The sequence below is a fragment of the Corvus kubaryi genome, unplaced genomic scaffold, assembly GCF_017639235.1.
Source record: "Corvus kubaryi isolate FWS band 111438036 unplaced genomic scaffold, C.kubaryi_AGA036_p1.0 37384, whole genome shotgun sequence".
Taxonomy (NCBI): domain Eukaryota; kingdom Metazoa; phylum Chordata; class Aves; order Passeriformes; family Corvidae; genus Corvus; species Corvus kubaryi.
The window spans coordinates 1,717,474-1,741,993 of record NW_024581126.1 but is presented as its reverse complement, the minus strand read 5'-3'; the positions used below and the strand labels follow the sequence as shown (position 1 = coordinate 1,741,993).

Genomic DNA, 24,520 nt, shown 5'->3' with positions numbered 1-24,520 from the left:
CTGTGTCCTGTGTAAGTTTTCCTCCTGGAGAAGACACATGTTGCACAACTTAAAAAAATATTTTTTTTTCTGTGTATTTTTGCTAGTACTAAACTGTACATTCCATGCTTTTTAAGAGGTGAAGCTGGAGATTATTTAAATGGTCTTTGCATATCCTTTCCCTTCAAATGCATTTTATAAGCACATATATTTATAGCAAACAAAACTGAAGTGTGTTGGGTAGGTGTTCTCCCTGCTTTCAGTCACGAGTTTCTGTAAACATGCCTTATCCTGTATGTTCTGCTCATACTTGTGTTCGATTACTGAGCAGCAGCCTCACTGCTGTTGTTAAATAAACAATAAATGTTTTGAGACACAAGCTTTGGCTTGGTTGGATTTTTTTTTTTTCATTACTGTTCATAAACTAAATTGCTATTACCAAATTTAGAAAAAAACCCCCACCTGACAGAAAAACAAAATTCTGGTTGGAATTTAAGTGTGCGCTTTACAACCGCTATTTGTTAGAATGTCTTTTATTAATCAAGTGGCTCTTAATGCTAAAGTCTTGGTTCTATTAGTAATACCAAACAACTTTTCACACTGTACATCCACGTCTTGCACACATGAGCAACTCATGAGTGGAGAGACAATTAGGAGCCAAATGCAGCTGTTCCCTCCAGAGCTGAGGGTGGAACTGGTGCACCTGTGGCTTTGGGTGTGAGGGTCTCTCTTGTTCCTCACATATCTGTGCACTCCTGTGATCTGTGTCTGTGCTTCAGCTTCTGTGGATCTAACAGGACCTGTGCTAAGTCCTGCAGACTGTCCCAGGCTGCTGCTCAGGATGTGCTTCTCCTGTCTTTGTCCTGCAGATTTTTAGTAACTGTTCCTTCATCCACATGAACAGGTACGCAGGAATGCAGCCAGCCAAATGCACATAAAGGGGTTTTATGACATGTTTTGGTGAGCTGCCTAGAGCTTTTCTTAGAAGGAATAGAGTAAAATCAGAACCAGAAAATGTCTCCTGCATTTTATTCGCCTCACTTCCACCCCCCATCAAACCCAAAGTCTTAGTCAATATTTGTGCATTTTCCTTTCCCACTGCACAGCATTGCTGTAGAACTGCAAAAACCCCAGGCAAATAAGATAGACAAAAACCTCCATCTGCAAGATGAACATCAACAACAACAAAGGTGCCAAGGTGGAGCTGGTTTTAGGACCTGGTTTACACCAGTCCTGTCCAGGCAGTTGAATATGAGGAGCACAGGCAAGCCCCATGCTGAGGTTACATGGCCTGAGGGACTCTGCTGGTACAAACCTGGCTGCTTTGGCAGGAAGGATGAGAAGGTAATGGGAACAGAGCACCTCTAGTCCATGGCTCATGCTGAATTGTTCCAGTGACTGGCCCATAGCTGTGATCTGGAGGAAATAGGAGGCTTGCAGCACTCCAGTCTTGCCTGAGACTTTTAAACCTTTCTAACACTTGATTTTTAGCTAAGTGTTCCATATACCTCACTTCTACAGCAAATATACTACCTACAGGCTGAGCCTTGCAGGTGTGTCACTCCTAAAGCAAGACAGAACTGCCAGAGTAGCATAAACTGGGATTATGTTCTGGGTGCAGCCTTACGGGTTCCTTGAAGACTCTGGCAGATGTGATCCTGGACAGAAGGGAAAATACGAGCTCAAAGTGGTTAATGTGCCTCTCAGCCCAGCTGCTGGAACACCCAACAGATGCTTCTAAAGCTGCTAAGCTTTTACTAAATTCCTTTGCAGGTCGCATCTAACATACAGAGTTTTCCTTCCAGGTTGCAATGGTATTTAAACCTAACCTGGATGCTCTAAATAAAGCTGGTTTTCTTTCTCTGGAACCTGCATCAGACTAAAGGAGACAATTCACTTTGTTTCTTCTTGCTTTCTGACCTCACATGGGGTTTTTTGTGTATCATCTCTCATTTAATGGAAACAAAGTAGACAAGCAACAGATTGCCTCGCAGGGAGTTCTCCTCCTGCCCCAGCTTGGATGTGTCCCTCTGCCATCTGCCTCCACCCACTCCTTCCTATCACCTCTCATCCTGAGTTCAGCTGCACTCTAAGCTACAGCCAGCTACTTTAATGGAAAAAAAATTAAATAGCCTTTTATTTTTCTTTCTTTTGTATGTGATTCTTTCCCAGGCATGCTTGTCATTATGTTTGCAGGTAAACAAATACAGATCACTGAGTCTCTCCCTCTACAGCTTCCTTGAACTCAATTCTTCTTTGGGTTTTAGACATGCTGCATAGTGGATATATCTTAAAAGCTTCACTTCCACATATTGCACTTTTTTTTTTCTTTTTTTAATTAATAAAGGTGTTGCAGGGTAGGATCTGAGAGCATGTATAAGTTTTTGTTAATGCATTTCCTTCAAAAAGGAGTTTAAACACCTTGGGCTCCTTTGTTTGTGATAATATTTTTCTAAAATAATGAAGGCTTTTGTATAAATAAATAGTCAAAATGAATATACAGAGTGTATGTGCTTCTTAACAGAAGAATTGTCACTGGGGTTTTTTCCATGTCTTTCTAATGTTATCCTGGGTGCAGTTTTTTCTGTTTTGCAAGCTTTCAGTTCAGCTGCTGGGCTTTTTTTATTGCATACTCACTGCTCTGTACCACCATTCCCACAGATCTTTACCAGGATTGCTTATTGTTTCTTTTCTTGGTATTCATTGTCTGTATCTCCCTGCTTTTGCTTTCATGTTTTGGCTTGCCAAAGCCTGGGAATTTTTGTTGGAATAGAACTTTGCCACTGCTAAAACTTGCCTTTTACTGCTTTTACTCATTGCATTCTTTAAAACTTCAGAACTCTTTATTGATAGGTAAGCCGGGTTTTTTTTCTTGTAAGAAGTAAAGTAATTGGTTGGGTTTGGAAGGAACAATTTTCCTACTTATCTGTTCTAGGGAGCAACACGCCAACAGAACCCACAATGGCAAAGCCTGCTGCAAAACCACATAAAATATTTCCAGTATCCTCTGTTCTTGTCAGCTCCTTTCCAATTTTCCAGACTTCTGCACGAAGGGACCCAAGCTACCTATAGGCAGCGTTCCAGCTGTTCTTGAAATGCCCTTTCTTTTTTAGATCAAAACAAAACAGTTGCAGGGGAGGGGAGATTTGAGGGCGGGGTTGGAGCAAAATAGAGGTAAGACTGCAAAACTGTCTCGTCTTGGTAGAGCAGGTTGCTGCCGTGCACAAGAATATTAAAGCATTGAGGGCTTTAAAAGGAACTTCTTGTTAAAACGTGCATTTGGATGTTATATGTATAAGGTAATTGAACCTTATTTACAGTCAGTTCAGTAGCATCGTGCTTCTCCTCTCCAATTACAGGTGAGTGTTCTCACAGACCAGGTGGAAGCTCAAGGAGAGAAAATCCGGGACTTAGAAATCTGTCTTGAGGGGCATCAGTTGAAGCTGAATGCTACAGAAGAAATGCTCCAACAGGTAAAAATCTGGATTGCAGAGCTTCCTGCACAACCTTCTCCAGCGGAGGGGTGAACACACATGGTCAGCTTGTCAGCATGTGTGACTGCCTTTGGCAAGAGGATAAAACAGAGAGGAAAAAAATGCCTCTTTTATTGTTCTCCTCCTGCTTTGCACTTTTTTTCCCCTCCAATAAATGTTTCTTTGTTTTCCTGTTGCAGAAAAGTTTTACTGGCTGGTTGCATAATACCGTACGTGGCAGCATGCAAAATGAAACTGTTTTGTCTTATTTGAACTGGGCTTATTTGGACATGGCTGAGTAACTGGTTAGACAGGTTGAATGTATCTAATATATGTAGGAGTTAGAGAATTAAGAAGTTTTATTTAAATGCCTTCTGTTTTCCTATGCCTTTGAAGTTGAACAAGTAGCAAGTTGAAAAGAATTACTGTATCAAGTTGTGTTCTATAACCATTTTCGGTTAACTTTGGAGCTTTCACCTTATTTTTGTAAGAAAAAATTAGTATATAAAGACATTTTTTCTTTATTTCAATCAACAGTTTCAGGCTACGTGATTTAATTTTTGCTCTTTGATGTTACATGTTGAGGGAGCAGAGCAAACGATAAATTAAATACCTTACATTTCATATACTACTGCAGAACTTGCAGATCTGTTGGTCTTTCCCTGTGCAACTTTCTGTTGTGACAGATGCAGATCATGCACTGTTAATGCAGTACATAGATACAAAAAATAGATTTGAAACTGTAAATAAGCCTCAAAAAATCTATGCCAGGAATTTGCGGTATAAATACTGTTCTCGATGAGCTTAGTTCTCCTCCCCACACAAAAATTTTGTGTTATAAATTTGCTATTTTAGTCCATGTGAGATATACAGGCCTTTCTATGAACTGATTGTAGCTTTAAATTATGATAAGGATCCTTGTACATATGTGTGTAAACAGCAGCAGTTTCTGTAAGATAAAATTGTATCCTAAACATTTTAAATTGTAATTCTCAAAGGTTCTTGAAAAAAACCCTTCCCTCTCACACAGCCCAAAATGCTTCCAGCTGGGAAAGGTTTTATTCTAAGGGGACATCTTTAAAAATGCAAACAGTGAGTATATGTAGTTTTCCAGTGAGATCTGAAGTGAAATTCAAAGAACAGTGATGATTTAAGTTAAGAAAATCTGTTTTCAGACTCCAGGAAAGCATTCACAACAGAGTGCAGAAGCTTCCTGTTCCAATCTAAAGCTAGATAGTTGTTCTGTGACTTCTGCTAAAACTGTTTATTCTTTCTCTGACTTAAAATTTTTTGCCCAGATAGTCTTCTGGGGAAACAGTGAACTTAAAGCCTTGTTTACCAGAACACTGAGGCATCTAAAATAGAATATAACGTTGCATGAACATTGCTATTGGCGTGAAAATGTTCGCGTCTACTCGTCCGGCGTTAGGCACATGCACAAACTGCCTACAAAGCTGATCCTAAAGTGATAAGCTACAAAAGGCTGTACCAAAGCTAAAGAGGTCAGAGAATCTCCAGATATGTCTAATATAAACCTAAATTTTGAGATAACTTTGAGCAGCTGTAGTTGTTGTTTCTCCCAGTTGACAGTGGGATATGGGAAACCCAAGATAGATCTCTCAGCCTCTCAGCAGTCAGGGTAGTTGGACATTTATTGTCTGTCTCAGCAGAGGATCCTATTTAATATAATTTATTTTGGAGGTTCTCTTCTCAATTCATCTTGTTGAAAAGATTATCCTCTCTGGGGGATGAGCTGAGATTTGGGGAGAAGAGAATGACCTGATCATGAGATGATTATGACTCTCATGTAAGATACGTGGCCAGGGGACTTTTCTGCAGATAATTTGTCAAAAGTAGAGTGAGTGTGTGGCCTCAGGGGCTTCAATAGATGGATCAGTAAGGTTTGGGGGAGACTTCGGTTCAGATCTTCTCAGCCAGCAGCCACTGGTGTCCTGCTTTTCTGAATGACTTCTGGTACCCTCTCGGGGTGGGGGGTGTAGTGTAAAATCAGGTTTATTTCATGGTTCTGCTTTCTTATTTACAATCTATTGAACTCCACTGGTTTTTGCCTTTGTGAACTTAGGTCAACTGCTTCCTCTAAGTGGAAAATGAAATAAAGATAAAGCCCTGTCTTTTTAATTTCAAGAACTATAAGAAGAGTGACTCATAATTAATTCTAAGCAAAAAATGCTTCAATAAAAAAAATCATAAAATTTAAGATAACTTAATGATGTTATCTGGTAGTTCCACAGCAGAGAGGGTATTTAATGCCACCCTGCAAAGTAGTTTTTGCTGAATCTTTGCTAGCAGAGACTTGTCCTGTTTGGCAGGGTGGGGTTACTGGCAAAAAATCCTTCTGGCTTCTGATTTATGCACAGTTGTTTTGAACCCTGCTACAAAGTGATCATGGAACCACTTCTGAAACAGCAACTGAAATAAAATTTATACAACTAACATAAAGTGGCTGTTCAGCATTTTGGGGGAGCATCTTAAATGTGGGGTAGCAGCAACAGGGGGAAGGCCTCATTTGCCTTTCATCCTTCTCCCTCTTCCTGCCCATGTTGCTTCTGAAACTGATTTGAGATTGTCATGCTCAGCAAACCTTCTCCTCAAGGACTGGGAGAAAACTAACCTGGGGTTTACAAGGAAGGGGCTGTTTTTGTGACAGCTGAGTCAAACAGCTCACAGGAAAGGTCAAGGTGTGGCAGAAGGGCAGTGGAGAGATGTGCTTTGACCTCACTGTTTATGGAACCATGGCCAAGGAAAATACAGCTCAGCAACATTTGAGAGATGAGAGGATCCAGTGTGAGACACAGACATGCCCTGGTGTGCACAGCTACAGATAATGTGATGCTTATGGTGTCAAACCCAATGCTTTACTTTTGTAAGGACACTTTTTCCACCACAGACTGTAATGAAGAAAAGCATTTTTCCACCTTGAAGGTGTCTGCTTTTTCTTCCTTCAAAAAAGCAAAGCAGGTCTTTTCAAAACTCATAAAAGTCAATGGCAAAACTGTAAATCAGTCCTGAAGTATAATTCAGGTTTGGGCCAAGAAACAAGGTCATCCTTCACAGTGAATGGTAACAGAGAATTTTCTGGAACATGACTGGGAGCAAGACACAGGTTTGATCTCATGGGATTACCTTCCAGTGGGGTGTCTGTCTTGCTATTGAATGTGTAAAGGGTATGGAAAAGCTGGCCTGTGTGAACAGCTACCTGCCTTTCCCCTTACCACATTGTAAGGGATTTGTGTAGAAGTAAAATTAAAAAAACTTCCTAGAATTACCCTAGGAAAACAATTTATGCTATGACAGTCCATTTCCAGTATATCAAGTGCTTTAAAGTGTGAAGTTACAGCCAGTTTTAGAGAGCAATGATGTGTCTGTGTGTCTTGCTCCAAGTTTGTGGCATTACTAAGTACTTTCTTACTAAATCCTTTCTTAGAAAGAATTTTTTTTTTTTGGAGAGGAGAGACAGCCTTGGCACAACCTCCTATCAATGTGCTGTAGAATTGGAAAGCAGAAGTCATTTTTGCTCTGTAAAGCTGCCTCAACTGTTCCATGACAGGGAGTACCAGCCATGCCTAACACAAACACATCAGTGCTATGCAATCTGTCAGGCTTGACAGCTGTGTCACGTCCATCTGAAAAGTGAACTTTCTGCATACGGGGATTTCACCTCCACAGTTTTTTTACGTGCATTTATTGGTAGTTTTCACAAGTAATTCTAGTCTGTTACCTCTTTGCTATTCCAGAGCTGCATTTTATTTATTTAACAGATAGTAATTTCCATTGAAGCTCTCTGGCATAACAGACAGCAGTTTGTTTTGCCAGTGAAAATGCTGCTCAGCGTGGCAGTGTCTTTCCTGTACCTGACCTGAACCAAATCCTAGACGTGGTCTGACCGTGTCTTTGTGCCTTTCAAATAATTTCTGACACAATCCTGGGGACTCTTGTTGGATGGTTGTGTTGTGTGAACATGATTGTGTCTTCAATCAAGAAAATTCTCTTGCAAATTACAAAGGACTTGGCTTTAGGATTCTTTGTGTCTTAAAAAAATACACGTGAAAACTGAAATGTTTGGGTGTAAACAGGAGTGGATTTCTGTTCTCATGTCAGTTTGTGGCCCACTGCTGCCTGGGTGCAAGGGCCAGAGGAAGGTGTGCCAGACAGTGCCCTGTGTGCAGCACAGCGGAGGACCTTTTAAAAAACTGGATTAAAAGAGTGCAGGGAGGAGCTGTATCAGAGTAGGAATTTGAATCCAACAACGTTCAGTGTGTACCTGCTCTGGTTTTGCAGTTGTCTCTGCTTAGGGGCGACAGAATCTTGTCTTGATTGCGGGGTATAAGTCTGGTGTGTATCTGTTTGCTTCTCAGGAACTTTGCTGGCTGGCGAAGACCATTCCTTCAACTTTCAGTTGCCTGAGTTATCTGATCTTAGATGAATTTCAGCACTTGTTTATAGCATGCAGGAGCTTCTTGCCAGCAGCTGGCTTAGTGTTTCAGATTTTGAAGTGTGCTTTGTGCAGCTCTGGTTGAGCTGTGGGGTTTTGAGAGCGTGCTCTCAAGCTGTGCAGTTTTATCTCTCCAGGTGAGCATTCCACTGTTTTGCTATTTTGCAGCTACCATGGGCAGGAATCCGCTCCTCAGGCGGATCCAAAGGCTGTCCAAGCTGGCAGTGCTGTGGGAAGCTCTGTCCTTTCCCTGGCTTAACCATATAATGGGCAAATGATGAATTGGAAGGCTGCAATTCCCTGCCTGCTACTGCCTTGCACCATTTCATGGTGATTACACACGTACATTGCTCTCAGCTGTGTTTTCAGCTAAGCAAATATCTTCTTTCTGCCACAGCTGGCACACAGCACTTGAGAAGTGCAGTTCTCATTAGGGCTGGTTCTGGCTGCATTTTGCTTCCCAGGTAGGTAGCTTGGTCTGTTTGTCTGTCCCAAGGCTTTTAATAAGGGTGCAAAGTAAGGAATTTTTTGAATGTTGTATTTTGTATGGTGCACAAGTGCAAAATGGGATCTTTGGGGGTTTTTTCCCCCTTCCCTGCTTGACTAAAATCTTCCTTACAGTTTCTCAATCACTGTATGGCATGATTGTTTCTCCTGTTTTGTGGAGAGCTAAATATCATGGAATTTTCTGTGCTTGCAGCTGAGAGCCTAAAAAATTTTAGTGACCTCTTTTCAAGCTATTTTTTTGTCATGTCACATTTTATAAACTGTTTTATGAGAATTACGTATTTCCAAGACGACTAAATGTGAAAGTGACATACACAGCATGTGCTGCAGTTTCATTGGGAATATTGGAAAAGTTGATTAAGTATTTTAGAAATACACAGTGTGAGTTTTAAAAAGTATGTTGTGTTTGGAAATAGTTTGCTGTTCTTTGATCTATCTGGTACACGTATATCATAGCTTCTGCATGCCTCCTTAATTTTTAAAGTTAAAAGCTGAGTTTAAAAAAAGAACTTTAAGAAGTTAAATTACACTTACATAGTATAATGTACAGTACATTTTAAAGCTAAAACCAAGTATCTTGTTTCTAAAGAAGATTCCATAGGATGTGTTCTGTATCTGTTCTATTTTTCAGCTAAGATTCTCCTAAAGCTACTGCAGCCTAAATTGCCATTTTGCCTGTCTTATATTATCTTTTTTTGCTTTCAAACCAATAACATAAATTTGTATTTTCTTTTCTTACAATTGCATATTTATTCTGGCTGAATTCAAGTTGCATCATACCACTGAAATATACTATAATTTCTCTGTAACAAAATGGTTCACATTCTTAATGAGCTGTTCACTGTGAGCATCTGCTTGAAGATGAAAATAATTGCTTCCAGATGTTCCTGTTTCAAGAGGAGACATTTACTTTAAAGGGCACTTGCTTTCAAAGCAAAAGTTAGGTTCTCTGGATGCAAGAGGAATTGTCAGCTGTTTTAAATCAGTGGAGCTCCATTGAAAACAAACTAGGAATAGTTAGCTGTTTTGTCTATTTTAAGTCACGAGGTTTATGCCAGTTCACTCTAACTGAGAATCTGATTCCCCAGCTTCAGAGCAAATTGTAAAATTTTGTTTGAGTTGATTAAAAACAAAACAAACCCAAACAGCTGCCTTCATGCTCACTTACACCAGGTAGTGCCTCTGTGTTCACAGAGAGCTCCTGGACTTGGGGTGAGAGGAGTGAGTGTGGACTGCTCTGCACTGCATAACTAAGGGTAATTTAGGGGTCTCTAGGAAAAATAAGGAGTAATGCCAGATGCTGCACTCAAAGGATAGATCTTTTGTTTAAAATCCCTAGAGGGATGCTGTGGCTCCTTGCCTTATTAAGAAATCTTCCTCCCATATCATGGAACACCATGTCAGTGTCCAAAAAAAATTCTAAATGTTGTTTTAGTTCAAGAGTGAATTGAGTCTGTCCATGGGGCCAGAGTTGCCTCATCCTGCTCATTTTTCTGATGTTCAGTGGCTTTATTTCATATCAAAGTTCTCATTTTTAACTCTGTCTTAACCTGCAGTAGTCTGCTATCTTAACAGCTGTACAGAGCCTGTTCCAGTCTGGACTGGGATGTGTCTCTGAAACTCATGCAAATTAGTGTTTTTCTGGAAGAAGAGGAGTTATTTTTAATTATAATTGTAATTTGTAATCACCTGTGTAGAAAGCAGCTCCTCCTGGGATTTCATTTGGTGCCTACCTGTTAGAGTTTCTCAATAAAAAAGTCAGTGCAATATCTTTTCCTGACTAGTGCTTGATTTACTTCATTCAGCAAAGAAAAAAAAGAAAAAAGCCAAAACCATGAAGCTACATTTCTGTTTATTTTCCCATCCATACACAAATATCATTGCCAATGTCAGCAGGAATGGGCATGGCATTGGGAGTAGTGGGTGGCTTAGATAATTGGTATTGCAATACAGATGCAAGTTTAGTACTATTTTTGATTTGTGCAATATTCCCCACCAGACTAAAATAACTTACATGTAGAGCAGATTTTGAAATAAACTTTAACTCTGTAATCTTTGAAATAACCTTTGTGGCTTCTGTGGCTCCAAGTCATGGTCTACAATGTACTGTAGAGTTTGGGGCAGAGGAAGAGATGAGAAAAGGGTGATGAATGTGGTGATTTCTGATCCCTCAATAACATCAGTGTAGACCTGGATTAACTATGGCAACTTCAGTCAAATCACTGCCATGTAATTCAAAGCACAACCTGCTGTGATTCCTCAGTGTGTTTCATGTGATCAACACACTAATGGGATTTATGAATTACCACAAAACCATTTAACCATTTGGAAGTCTACATTCTTTTGTTAAAAATCAATTATGTGCTTGGAAAGCTAAGTATCGATTTTTCAGTAAGGCCTGAACTCCTGACTGGACTTTTTTCTTTTTGAAAACAGAGGTGACAGAGGCATTTGATGTGTGTAATATGCTGTGTTAAGTTTTGGATGATTTCTTGCCTTGGCTTTCCTGAAGAATGAAAGATTCAGTGAAGGTGTGAATATTGGCGGCTCTCCAGACACAGCGATGTGACTCCATCCAAAGTGTGCAATGTCTTCTCTGCAATCTGGAAGACAAACTTGGGGTGCACAAGCAAAAATCATGACCAGCTGTTTCACCTTGAAAGTTCTTCTTAGTTTAAACATTGCCTTTTAGGCTCCAGTTAGGACATTTCTTCCACTGCGGTTCCCTCCACACTGTACAGCCTACAAAAGCTCTTGGGTACTACATGGTGTAAGCTACTATTAGTGCCACTGCAGAGGTGTTGCTTGCCTCAGTTTTGGTTAAGGTGCTCATTCTGTAATACATCCTTTATTGAATAACACGTGACAAGAAGGTCTACAATGTAATCCTAAAATGATGAGTATTTAGGAAAATGCCAACTATTTTGTAATGTGCCGTTGTGTAGGTTTGGGTTTGTTCAGCTTCAGTATTGTTTTCAATTTCATGTCTAGCCCAGGGATTAACTTTGCCACACATTTGCTTGAAATAAGTAGTGGGACCTGATGGTTTGGTGATTAAGACAGAACATTTAGATGAAAATAACGCAGCACTTGAGAAACACACGGTTCAAATTGAGGGTTTAACATGGGCCTGCCAATAAAACACATAGCAGTCTGTCAGAGCTCACATAAATAACTGGGGAAAATATTCTGCTTTGCTTTCAGGAGCTGCTAAGTCGCACATCGCTCGAGACTCAGAAATTAGATCTGATGGCTGAAGTTTCAGACCTGAAGATTAAGCTGGTTGGTATGGAAAAGGAGCAGAGTGAATACGAAGAGAAACAGAACAAGGCTGAGGTGAGGGTCTTTTTGTTAGCTTGTTTTAATTTTTTTCCATCACATGTCTATGGTGTGTTGTCACACACCTGAGCTTTTGGGCTGAAATCAGCACAGAATAGGATTTTCTGTGCTTACAGTGAGCCCGTATCACTGTTCCTATGAATTCAGTGAGAAGTATGATTATGCATTTTTGGGATGCGGTTTCTTTTCCTCTCTCTCATTATACTTCAGAGGTTGCTGTTTGGCTTTAATCAAGGCACAGTCCCTCCCAGAAGCATTTATTACAGTGGGTGTTCACTTAACCCTTTCCTTTCCCCAGGAGCTGGACTGACATGGCTGTGCCAGGCCCACCAGAGCTCTTCCCTCATTTATGTAGCAGAAAAGACTGTCAGCTCAGTAGGATCAGGGGTGCCACAAGCACTGGCATTGGAGATTTTAATGTATTTGTGACACCTGGGAGGGCGTTTGCCTCAAATGAGTCTTTCCCCTCATGGCTCCATAGTAAATAGTGCAAAAAAAATGTCATGGGCAGGAGGCAATTCCAACACGTACTCCCCTTCAAATGTGGAGAGTTCTGGGCACCAAATGAGCTTTGGTTTTTGCTGTATTGGTTAAGAAAGAGAGTATGAAACAGGGAAGTCATCTGAGCAACATCCATATCATGGTAGTGAGCAGCAGGTGGGAGCTGGAAAGGAAAGCAATCCTGGAAGAGAGAAATTCATACAAATTGCCATGTGTTGCCCTACTCAGTGGTTCTGTAAGGGGACCAGCTAGCAAGAGGGCATTGCCTGGAAAGAAAGGATTACTGGGTCTGAGATTTATACATTGCTGACTGAAAAAAAAACCCCAAACTTTGTTCCATATTGACCTAGGAGAATTTGAAATCCAGGCAGCATTAGGAACTATTTGCCCTTCATAAATCTGCTAGTGGAATATGTGATAACTATGCATGAGTACTTTGCCTGCAGTGACATGGTTCATTTGGGGTGTGTTTCCTTTCAACTTGTTTATTCTCTGAAGTTTTCTTTAGAGATTCAAAGATAACATAAAGAGAGTAATTTCTGGCAGACCTTGCAAGGCAGAGAGGCACCAGCTGCTGTTTTTACCACCTGTGGCCCTTCTCGTGCTTTTTCAGGCATAATTGTCAGTGCCTTGTGTACAGAAAGCCTGAGCACTCTCAAACTACCTGAAAATCTGAGCGGGTCTGAGCAGCCCCTAATGGCTACAGATGGCAGCCTGCTCCCAGTGCTTCCCATGACGTGTGGGATAAGGGGATGAGGATTCCCAAATTGTTGCAGGGCATGCACAGCCAGCCTGGCTCCTGGAAAGCAGAAAAGATTTTGGGGTGCATTTTCATTGACAGGACTTTTGAGTGCCCAGGAGGCCTGGTCCTGTGAGCTGTGAAATGCTGCTGCTGCTGCAGTGAGGTGTGTGCCCCCTTGGATGGAAAAGTTGAATTTTAGTGGCCTGGATGCCTCTGTGGCATTGCTCAGTGATAGGACACGTTCCTGCTGAGATGGAAAAGGATTCTAATCTGATGGAAAAGTTGAGAATCGCCGTGTTAAGTATGTGCTGAATTATTAACTACTCCGAGATGTGATTAGGTTTCTGGCACATTGAAAGTCGCAAACCTGTGTGCACAAAGCAAGGAGGATGGGTGTTGTAAGGAAAGCTGGGGGAAGTAAACAGCATTTTTGGTTTGCTTGTTGAACTATTTGTGTAATTACTTCAGATTCTCCTGAATAAGCATTAATCTAATTTATCAGGACGAACGGGAGTTGCTTTCAATCAAATTGGATGCTTAGTTGAATTCTAGTGCTTTAACCCTATTTCTGTTCCTTTTCCTGAAAATTATACTAATTTTTCAATACAAACACCATTTCAAACATCAGAATGAAATTTATTAATTAATTTTCTTTACACTATTAGACTACAGCTGCTTAAATTTGGTAATATTTTGAGTGTTTTCCTGCACTCTTTGCCTCCACTGCCCAACTACATCTTTCTAATGAAGAAACTACTTTGACAAATACAGTCTACCTGTAGTTTGCTCTTGGTTTTGGCATCCAGTAGTTAAACGATTTTAAACAGCTGGGTAATGATACTCCATAGCTGACCCCGCTATTTTTAAATATAATAATGAGGTTTAAAAAGTTTAAAATTAAATGTGGCATTGCTAGATCATTCAGCTCAACCATGTTTTCTCTCTATTCTAATTTTGTGCTGGCTTATTTCACAGCAGCTGTTTCCAGTCACTTAGAATTTATCTATAGAATTATTTTTCTGGTCGGGCTGGGAGAGGAAAGAAAGCGAATTAAGATATTCTTCTAAACATGAGCGAATTTTAATGTGTGAGATGGGTTTCACTTTATCTTGTGCAGCTGTCATTTAGGTTTGGTTTTAGTTAGCAGCGAAGAGTTTATCAAGCATCTCTACCCTCCTCTCAAAGGTATTGATTTCACACTGAATGCCACTTGTCTCTGGCTCTTCAAAAGCGCATACTAAATATAAAGTGCCATTTATTTATATATATTACACAGGGGCCAGGAGAATAGCTGCCTTCAAATGGGCTATCTCACTCCTGGCTTTGTCATTTTAATTCCTTTTCTGTGGAATAACGTACTACTTTTGACACAGTAATGCTATGAAGGTTTCTGGGATCTCACCTGAGGGGGTTTTATAGCTTTTTTCTTGCCTGAGGAGCCTCAGAAATTTAGAAAATGTGTTTTTCTTAATGTAGCAAGGTACGAGCAAGCAGCATTATCAAAAGACTTATGGCTGCCCTGATGTCTGCCCTACCTGAACATGGACAAAAGAGACTTCCTGTCCCTCTCAGGAGACTGCAGCAGTAATTGTGCACTCCAGCTTGCCTAACAGCCCTTCTTCTGTCCTGTGTCTTCCTTTTGTAGCATGGGATAAGTCTGTGAGTTTGGCTATAAGCTTTTGGCAAGTATTTTGTGGCTTTTGTAACTTCTGAATTAAATACCTAGTGCAAAGAAAGCTACGTGCAATTCCAAAGAAACCTGAGTCAGTGAGCCACTGACTCCCACTGGGGAGTCTGGTGCGTTGTTTCATCTGAATCAAGATGTTGTAGTTGGTGTTAATAAATGTTCATGCTGTGTAAGAACCTCAAAAATGCCTTTTCTACCTTGAAACTGGAAAAAAACGTGAAGGCACAAGCTGGAGTTCCACTGGGATAAGGATTTCTGCCATTTCTGTGCTGTCAAGTTGCCCCTGCGGGGAGTATGCAGATGCAGGCTGCTTCCCTTTCCCCCTTTTTAAGGCAAAAGAGAGAACTGCAAGGTGGCAGCAGAAGTGTTTCTGGACTCCCACATGTCACCACAACTGGAGCAGCTGCCAGTTTGTGCTCAGAAATCTGTGCATCCTGTAGGATCAGCTCTTCTCCAGAACCCTGTGTGGGTGAACAGTGCTCTTGCCAAAGAGGAGCACAGACCAAGCCTTGGTGCTTAAAAGAAAGCGAGGGAGATGGATGTGTGTCCTGACAGTTCCAATCCCCACCTGGGACATTGATTGTGGACAGGATGGTAGAAAGAGAAACCTAATTCTCATTTATGTTCCTTAAAGGTCTGTTGGATGAAAGAGGATGAGCATCAGACATTGTGATCCTGATTGAGCATAACGTATATAAAGGAAAATATATGTAATGGCTTTTCTGAATTTCATCTTAAGAACAGTGAGCTAGAAAATACTCAAATGTGTGAAACTCTTTTGTATGATTTAGGTGGATCTTTGTGAATGTTTAAAGTTGACTCTGGATGCTGTTACTGTCCTGTCCTTGCAGTAGCTGTTCCCTAGCTCTAAGACTCTTGACTTACTGCAGAGTTGAGGTTACAGGAGGATTATTGGCAACTCTAATGAAGAAAATAATTAAAAAAAGATTTGCCATGTCATCTGTTGTTCTGTCCACTGAAATCTTTTTCACTCCTCTGGAAGATGGATTAAGCTCATCAAATTTATTCCACTTGAGAAGACTGAGAAACCACGAAACTTGTGTTGTTAATGTACCTGAAAGCTAAGAGAAAGGCACTCCAAACCTGTGATACCTGAAAAAATACCCAGTGCTATTTGCTAAAAGTCAGGGAAATTAGGTGAAATATTATATACATTTTCGTATTTTACTTTGGTTTGCTTTCTAAGCTGCATTTTTTTGTGTGTACATCACTGATACACAAATCCAAGAAGCTGGCCAGCAAACTGGTACTCCTTGAAATAATTACTTTTTCTTCTGTGTTATCCTCCTGATTTCTCCTGCATCTGTTGCTTAACTCCTCCTCCATGTTGAGATCCTGCCCAGATAGCAAGAGAGGTAATGGAGTTATTTTTCTGCCCCATGCTAGACCTGGAAGCAGAATTACTTTGCTGGTAAATTCTGTGTATAAATTTTGAAAGATTAGGCTATGGCCCCAGCTGAGCACTTTGCAGTTTCTTCCTCCTGGATGATTTGGAAGTGCAAATGAATGTAATCAAGTCCCATTTCAGCAAAAGTGTACCTCTGAGCCAGCATAATAAAATAAGATCCAAATTTTCCTTCACATGACTGTAAAACTTGCCCAAAAAAGTTTCTGATCTTAACTTCAGAGTCAGAATCATGACTTAGTCTGGAATGTAGATTCTGTTCCATGTGATCTGTGGCTTTCTGCAATATTCCAGTTTTATGCTCATTTATATCTACTTTATCAGAAAGGAAACACATAATCTGTCTTCTTTTAGTTTGCCTTTGATGTGCTTCATGTAGTTTTTTGTGCTGCAACTGTAGAAATACATTCTTTGCATCATTTTTTTTCTCACTTATTTTTTTTTGTCTTTTTTTTCCCCTTTCCTCCCTTGTTTTCAGTCAGTAGTGAACCTGATCAGTGATCTACAGGAGCAGATGTGTAGACTGCAGCTGGAAATTAATAGTAGAATCCAAGAAAGAAAGTCTCAAGATAGGAAACCAGACTTGACCCCTAATGGTCCCCAATCTGGTGCAAGATCAGTAGAGACTCTGGGCCAGAAGAATTGTTCTCAGTGTGATGTACGAGAAGTATCCCTGGGCAGAAGCCTCTGTATTGCCTCTTCTCTCTCTTGCAGAAACTAAATCCCACTAACCAGAGCTACCTTGGGAATGTTTTGGCATTAATCTTTGTGGCTTTCCTTAGCAAAGAGTGCGAGTGGCATAAAAATGACCAGAAAAAAAATCCCACCCCAGACACTCCACCCCAATTGTGGGGACCAATTTGGTCACCACTGATGACTGTCTACTAAAGCACAAAAAACCCAATCACCCCTTTCAGCTTTTTCACAGTTTCCATTTCACTTGTAAGTCTGTAGTGCTGGTACAGTGTGGGTTTTTTGGGTTTTGGGGTTGAGGTTTGTCTGATGTGCAGCATGCTGGCATGGTTTGGTAGTTTGCTGCTTTTCCTCACTATGATGCCACCCCAGCTGTGCTTGATGATGTGGCCTAACCAGACCTCTGAACACAGATTCTTGATTCCTGGATATCTTAAAAGCTTAACACAGGTATAAAATAATTTCAGCTAAGGCTCCCTGACATGTACCCTTTGTTTTTCTAATGATAATATCAAAGTGAATGAAAAGAGCCATAATAAAAATAATCTGCTTGTCCTTTTAAAATAGCAAATCCAACACAGTTCAGTTTATTCCCTGATATTAGCAGAATTCACATAACAGATCCTGGTTGTATTTGATCAAAAATATGTCACATGGCACAACAAAAGCTACTTTGCATAAATGGCTTAATTTCACTGGAGGTGGACTGATACTGGTATGCTTAGAAAAGACCATTTTAATATTTGCTTTTAATTCAGATTGGTTTAGTTGCCACATCTTTTTGGTTAAAATTTGGATCCCCAGAACGCATAAGTAATCTGCTTATATTGTGAGGGAGTTTTTCAGTAATTTCTCTCATAGGTTTTATATTATAAAAATAACTATTTTGTGTGTTACACCTATTTTGACAGCAGTGCTGTTATTTCTGGGCTTGTGTTTGTGCAGAACTGCTTAATGGACTATTAGAACTACAAGGTGTGGATTGGAGAAATAACCTGAGAATCAAATCTGGGAGTCATTCAAAATAAACCCAAGATGTTAGTGAGGTGCTTAATGTACTGCACAGGAGTCCAAAATTGGGTTACTCCTCTGAACTTTTCCTTTTCTCAGTTCATTTTAAGACATTTTGTCTTGTGAGAGCTCCATCAAGGATTTAATAATATTGTCCTTTAGAATGAGCAAGATAAAATTCTTGAATTGTATCTTGGATATGGGAGAAGGAATGGGAGAAGGGACATATTTAAGGGACAGCTTCTTAGAGTAGGTCACAGTTTTTAGTGTAGCAGTTCAGTGTTCAGTACTGTGTGGTTCATGCATGATCTGAAATTCAGGACTAGGAAAAATGAATATCTGCTATAAAAGCCTTACCTTTAACTTCTGTTCTTCCTCTGCAGGGTTTGCTACAGGAACTTCGACACCTCAAAATTAAAGTGGAAGAACTGGAAAATGAAAGAAATCAGTATGAGTGGAAATTGAAAGCAACTAAAGTAAGCAGAATACTTGGCATTTTCTAACGCCAGGCTTCTGTCAGCTGGGAAGGGATATGCTCCCCTTCTCATCAATATTTACTTTTCTTACATTTACCTTGTGACAGGGTAACTATGAAGTCAAGTTTCTTTGACCATCTTTGGAGTACATACTTCGGTTTGAAGGTCTTGTAGCCTTTTTTGTGCCTTTTGCTCCCTCCGTGCAGTTTTCAATTTTTGCAATTCTTATTTTAAGAAACCACAAAAGGCATTTTGACTTGCAAAGATCTGCTCAGAGCAAAGGCCTCTTTGAAGGCTTTCTGGCCTTGATATGTGTAATGGTGACAAGCCTCTGTGGCATATACTTTCCAGCCTGAAGAGACATGCAAAGTTTGTCGGGTGTTTGCTTACTATGGCATTTGTTTTCATAGACATTAAGCCCAAAATACACCATTAGCTCATCTGCTTTGACGTTGTGTATATCAAAGTGCACGGCTGCCTTATATTTCTGTTGACCTTAAATCCTGCAAAGCTGTTGGATGATAATCTGGAGAAACTTGACATGTGAAACATTTAATCATTTTCCCCAGTAATTAGTTTTTCTAGTGGAACATTCTCACCGTTATTTCTAGTTTGAATTTTTAGCCCTTTTCCACTGGATTTAAAAGCACCATACGATTTTCCCTTGTTGTGCTGTAATCACATCTCCCTTCATTTGTTTAATAATCCCTGTTCATATGAATGACTGACTCTTGAGTTGTGGTTGAATCCTGGAGAAACATTTCAAATTATTAAACTGAATTTTCTATTTAATGTTTGATAGCTTGATCCAGATGTGACAAACAGCTATTATTTGTATTAGCATTTCTGTCTTTTGAGAATTCTTGGATGCATAACAGAATGTTGCTGTCATGTCTTCTTTCCTAGTAAGATAATAGTTCTACAATCCACGAAAATGTTTTCTGTGACATGGAGATGAACAGTCTTTGGGAAAATATTTTCTCAAGCAGTGTGTGGCCAGCTGCCAAAACAGATAGAAATTATGGAAAAATGTAGGAGCAGAATGAAAATAGGAAAGAAGAATCATAAAACCCACTCAGGGAGAGAAGATTCAGGACTGGAAAGGAAGAAAAGTACAAGGAAAGAGAGAGGAAGCAGAAAAATAATCATAGAGATGACAGGAATTAGATATTAAGGGAAATGAGGGCATTTGAAAGAGCTCTGAGATCAAGTAGACCAGGGGAGGAAATCCAGATCTGGTATTAAGAGGTCTGCAAGATTTTGTCTTCCTGTTGTTCCAGCTTCTTAGATGAGAAATCGGAATATCTCCATGGCTGGATATAAAAAGCACATTAGTCAGTGGGAAGTGCAGGAGCCTTTCAGAGATGCAACAAGGCAGATTCTTCTATTCCACATGGGATTTTAGGCAGAGTGGTGACATTATCCTGCAATCCAAATGTTTACTTCCTGGTGAAAATAAGTGTGTGTGTGTTAATTAATCTGTTTCTCCCTATTTGGATAATGTTGTTTGGTTTTTTGCATTTTTCCTGCTTAATTTTACTATTTTGAGAAACTGGTCACGTGAGTGACTTTTTTGTCCTTGTTGTTTCTTTTTTGCTTCCTTTTCCCCCCCCTTTTTTTGGTCCTTTATCTGCAAGGAGGCTTGGCGTGCCTTTGCAGGGCAAATGCAGAATGTTGACACACAGAGGTTTTGAGACCTCAGAAGAAAATCTTACCAAACTGCTTAGTAAAATACGCTGTTAGCAGTTTTTCTCATAAATACAAAAACCAGATTAAAATCACTGTATTTCAAGCTGAAGAATCACAGAATTCTTCTCCCTCTGTCTTGTTGAGGTCTTTAATGTGGGATTTTCTATCCAAATCTAGTGGCAGCCCAAAATTGCAGTAAATGTAAATGGACACTGGTATTTTGTTGCATGTGTGTGGTTGTTTTCTAGGCCGTGCTTTCCTTCTATCCTACTTGCTATTTTGAGGATGAACAGTTTTTGTTATCCCACTGAGAAGGCTCAGCATTAATAGATTCTCAGTTATACTATTAAGTAGTAACTAAGATTAAAAATAACCAGTATCTGTTTAAAAATCCTTTGATATCTTTCGATGGTCTTCACGCCAAGTTTGAGTTCCCTATAACAGTCATTATTATTATTATATGAACAACTTTGTAGGTTTGAGAGCTTTCCAGAGTTTCCTTACCTACATAAATCCTTGAAAACGCTATCTTTCTCTGTGTCTGTCTTCTCCAAGAGCTAATTGCATTGGGGAAAGTGAGCTTCTCTAATAGGAATAGGATAACACAGCATAAATACGTATAGTTGTTGTAGTGTTTATGAAACATCCTGAGTTGGTGACTTACCTCAGTCATGGTGTTACACTCAGACATCTTCTAGTTCCTGGGAAAGAATCACAGACAATGGGTGGGGAAGTTATTCTGGGTTTGTTGTGCTCTCTTTCAGGCTGAGATAGCCCAGCTTCAGGAGCAGTTGGCTCTCAAAGATGCAGAGATAGAACGCTTGCAAAGTCAGCTCTCCAGGACCTCCTCATACACTGAAGTGGCAGAAAGAGGTAAGAGGAGGGGAATCAAAGCTAAAAATCTAAACTCCTACTTTAATTTTGCTTTGGTAGGAGCTTGGCACAGGATTTCAAAGGAATACAAGGAGGTACAAGAATGAATTACAGAATTTATTTTGGGAGGAAAAGTGCTGTAAATTAATTCTGTGTCCTGGTAGACTGGAGGTCTTTATTGTGTGAAATTCTGTTCCAATCTAGAGGCAGCACAAATTGAAAGAAGTATTCTCAAGGCCCTGGAAGTTTTTCTGTTGGTATTTTATTTATAAATGTAAAGAGTCATTGTAGTTCAATGGGAATTTATTTTTTGGGTATACCTTGAAAATTTCTTTGAAAAATCTTTAAGGTTCCTGGTTTCTATGGGGAAAAAAAAGTCACAGTAGTAGCTAAGCCTAATGTTTCAATGCCCAAACATTCTAAAAGAGAGTCATCATTTCCTTTCTTCATGACTATGTGCAGTTCAGGCTCGCTGTCCCATGAAATGTTGGACCAGATCAGTGTCCCTTCTAGCCTGGGCTGTTTTAGGATTCTCTGACATTGCAGGTTTCTGGTTTAAGCCTGCACTGTTGACACAGGTCATTGGTCATTAGCCTTTGGTCTCAACCAGTGGTGCCACAGTTCTCTGAAATACTGACCCCCTGGGGCTCCTGCCAGTTGCTGGGCCATGAGAATATGGAATTAGTGACCTTCTTCCTCTGCAGCACAAACACTCATCCATGCAGGAATATTTGTGTGTAGTTCACCACAGTGCATCAGCTTTGCTGCACTAACAACTTCTGTGGGTGTTAACCCCGTGTTCCCTTCCAAAGACTGCCCTGGCTGAGATGTGAATGTCCATGTGCTGTGCTTCCTCCTTCCCAGGGCTTCCCAAGAACCTTCTCTGGTTCATTCTAATGAAGATTTAACATCTCCTTGTGCTGATTTCACTCAGCTGTAGAGCTTGTGCATGTAGAGAGCTGCATGTCTAACCAGAAAATTCGTTTGCCTAACAGTCGTGCTTGGTAGAGGAACCCTTCTACTGACAGAATTTTGTATTTTCCATGAGATTCCCAAATAATTCATGGTATTTCAAAGGAAAGATAGTGGTATGACAGCAAATGTAGAGCTCAGCAGCGTTCAGCTTCTAGAAGTGTGTCCTGTCCACGTTGAAAGTGGGTGAAACTGTCCTTGATTCCAGTGGCAGAAGAATCAAGCCCTGTACAGAATCTGTGGGCTACATTCAAGGAAAGCACTTAGACTGTATTTGAATGGAAACAGTAACAATCCTTCTGCAAAAAAAAGTTACTGCTTTATCAGAATTTTAGGCGGTCTTCTCAAATAAAGTTGAAAAATAATGTCAGTGTACTTGTAGTATGCTAGAATGCATATCCTAATTAAACTGCAAAATTGATCTAATATGTGCTTTTTCTACATACTTTATTTGACTCTCACCACTTACCATCGTAGAGGAAGTTTATAGGAGAAGGCTAAAAGAAAAACGTAAGCCCTGCAATTCCCTTTTGCTTTATCTCACTGTTCTTTCACACCAGTTGTAACTCAGATGCATTCTGCAGCAATAATCCTATGTTTGTTTAGATTTGGCTGTCTAATTGTAATACACACAAGACACTGCTTTCACTGCTTGCAGCAGGCAGACAGCTCCTTGCCCTGTTCAGTGAGATTTCACTTCAGAAATGAAGGTCAGAGGTTCACAAATCAAGTGGTTGGACTTCAAAGGGATGTTGTCAAGGTTAACAGAGCCAAAACTTAACATTTTATTTGCACATATGTAAACCCCGTTTAATATCCTGAATGATGGCTTTAATTGAAAGCCTTTCTCTTTGGAGGGGCTTTTTTTTTTTTAATCACTGCATTAAATTTTAAAAAAAAAAGTCTGAATAAATGTTCCCATGCTTGATGATGTTAATGAATATTGTAAGTAAAATTTGCTTTAGTGTGCTTAAATCTACCTTGACACCAGTCCTTTTTGAAGTCTAATATTTACAAAGAGAAATTAGCAGGACTGAGATTTTTCTAAAACATCTTCCAGTTGCTTGCGCACTGCCTGCTGGCTTTAGTTTTTGATTTGGCTGTGCCTGTGCATGTCCTGTGTCTCTTCTGTGAGAAAATGCCTGCAAGGTTCATTTACATGCTTTAAAACTTAATCACTGCAAGGTGTGCACTTTCCAGAATCCCTGCAATAAAAACTAATTACAGCTTTTTCAAGTAGTTTAGCCATGACATTGTATGTTCAACATTCAGTTGTAAAACCTTTTTTCACAGATGCTCTCTGGAAATACTGATTTTCTTTCCCCTTTCTCCCTTCATGCCTGCTGCCATATCTGTTTTCATGGTTTTTTTGTGAACAAGTGGGTCTGGTTTAATGTCAAACTATGAATTCTGCAAGTGGTAGTTACAACAGATGAACTATTTCAGGTTCTGTCTCCATCACGCTTGGTTTAGTCAAGAAGTGGGACTATCGTGTAGACAAAAATGAGAGGTTTGGTTCAGCAAAGTTAGGACATGATTAACAACCTCATACATTTTCAGAGAGTGTGTTTTAATTGACTGTAACATTCCTGGATAACCTCTGTCACTAAATTGTGTGTGAGGAAATTCTCCGTTAGCTCGTGATGTAGATTTTAACCTAGTTATTCATACTGAAACACTTGGTAAATAACCTTTTACAGAATTTCCTTGTATCAGACCAGTTTTTTGTTACTTTTCATTCCCAAGTTCATGAATGTCCTTTAATTGCTTCTCATAAGCTGCCAAATATTTTTTTCTCAGATGGAATATATTTCATTTTCAATCCCACTTAAAATTATTTCCTTAAGTATGGAACAGCAAACACACTCTCATCTTTTGCAAAACAAGATTCAGTGTTTCTTTTCTTTTCCACTGCTTGACTTTCATAGTTTAAAATAGTATTATGTAGTCTTTTGTAAGCAAAACCAGGATGGTTGTGTTGTGCAATGCTTTTAACAGCACAGCTTCTGAAAAAATCGACATTAAATGTAGTTTAGTAGTGCACTGGCCATGCCACTGACTTGGCTTTGGTTACTAGTAAGAACATAGGGAGAGTATCCCAAGACATCTATTTACAGTAAATACAGCAAGTTTATTTCTCTTACAACATTTTTAAACATTTTTAGACCAAGAAGTTCAACGGTTGAAGATAGGAATGGAGACACTCTTGGCTGCAAATGAGGAAAAGGTGAGAAAATAATTCTTGTTCTACATATTAAGAATGAAATTATGGGTTTGAATCTCTGAACTGTTCCAAATAACACACTTTCTATAAGGACTAAATTAGAATTGTAGTTTTTATGATCATAAATCAAGCCGTGGGATGTTCCTGTATGGTGGCACACTCATATATGATCGAATAGACAATAATACACATCCCTAAAAACTTCCTTTAGTAAGTGGGAAATCCAGACAGGTAACATTAATTCTGGAGAACATTAATGTGGCTCAAAACATTTATTTCTCAAAAAAGCCGTGATGTCAAACCCCTCAGGTTTCCTTACGTCTGTAATTTCATATTGTCCTGCAAGTATTGTGTACAAAGGCAAATAGCATTCCTTACAAGGCATGTGAGAGACTTGAGCCTGTTTTCATGAAAATCACAGAGATGTAGTACAGTGTTTCTGTGTTTAAAAATGAAGGATTTTAAATGTGATTTT

At 39.7% G+C, this 24,520-nt stretch overlaps 2 protein-coding genes across 19 annotated transcripts in view; one reads left to right on the top strand and one right to left on the bottom strand.

Annotated features, from left to right (window-relative positions):
• PPFIBP2 (PPFIA binding protein 2) overlaps positions 1-24,520 on the top strand; it is a 99,926-nt gene that overhangs the window by 57,395 nt on the left and 18,011 nt on the right. For 10 of the 16 annotated variants that reach the window (XM_042035614.1, XM_042035609.1, XM_042035606.1 and 7 more), the window contains 7 exons: positions 3,339-3,452; positions 11,617-11,748; positions 16,586-16,765; positions 18,195-18,287; positions 20,741-20,849; positions 22,299-22,331; positions 23,987-24,048. In XM_042035614.1, coding sequence (XP_041891548.1) covers positions 3,339-3,452; positions 11,617-11,748; positions 16,586-16,765; positions 18,195-18,287; positions 20,741-20,849; positions 22,299-22,331; positions 23,987-24,048 — 723 coding nt within the window. Of the gene's footprint in view, positions 1-3,170; positions 3,279-3,338; positions 3,453-11,616; positions 11,749-16,585; positions 16,766-18,194; positions 18,288-20,740; positions 20,850-22,298; positions 22,332-23,986; positions 24,049-24,520 lie in introns of those variants that run through there. The other 6 variants (XM_042035611.1, XM_042035620.1, XM_042035621.1 and 3 more) reach the window with 5 other exon arrangements.
• Positions 10,245-24,520, bottom strand: part of LOC121668147 (NADH-cytochrome b5 reductase 2) — a 39,165-nt gene continuing 24,889 nt past the window's right edge. Inside the window, exons 10-11 of one of the 3 annotated variants that reach the window (XR_006017269.1) lie at positions 18,169-20,677; positions 10,245-11,542 (exon numbers count right to left, since the gene is read on the bottom strand). The gene's annotated coding sequence lies outside the window, so the exon portion shown is untranslated. Of the gene's footprint in view, positions 20,678-24,520 lie in introns of all 3 variants that reach the window. The other 2 variants (XR_006017270.1, XM_042035632.1) reach the window with 2 other exon arrangements.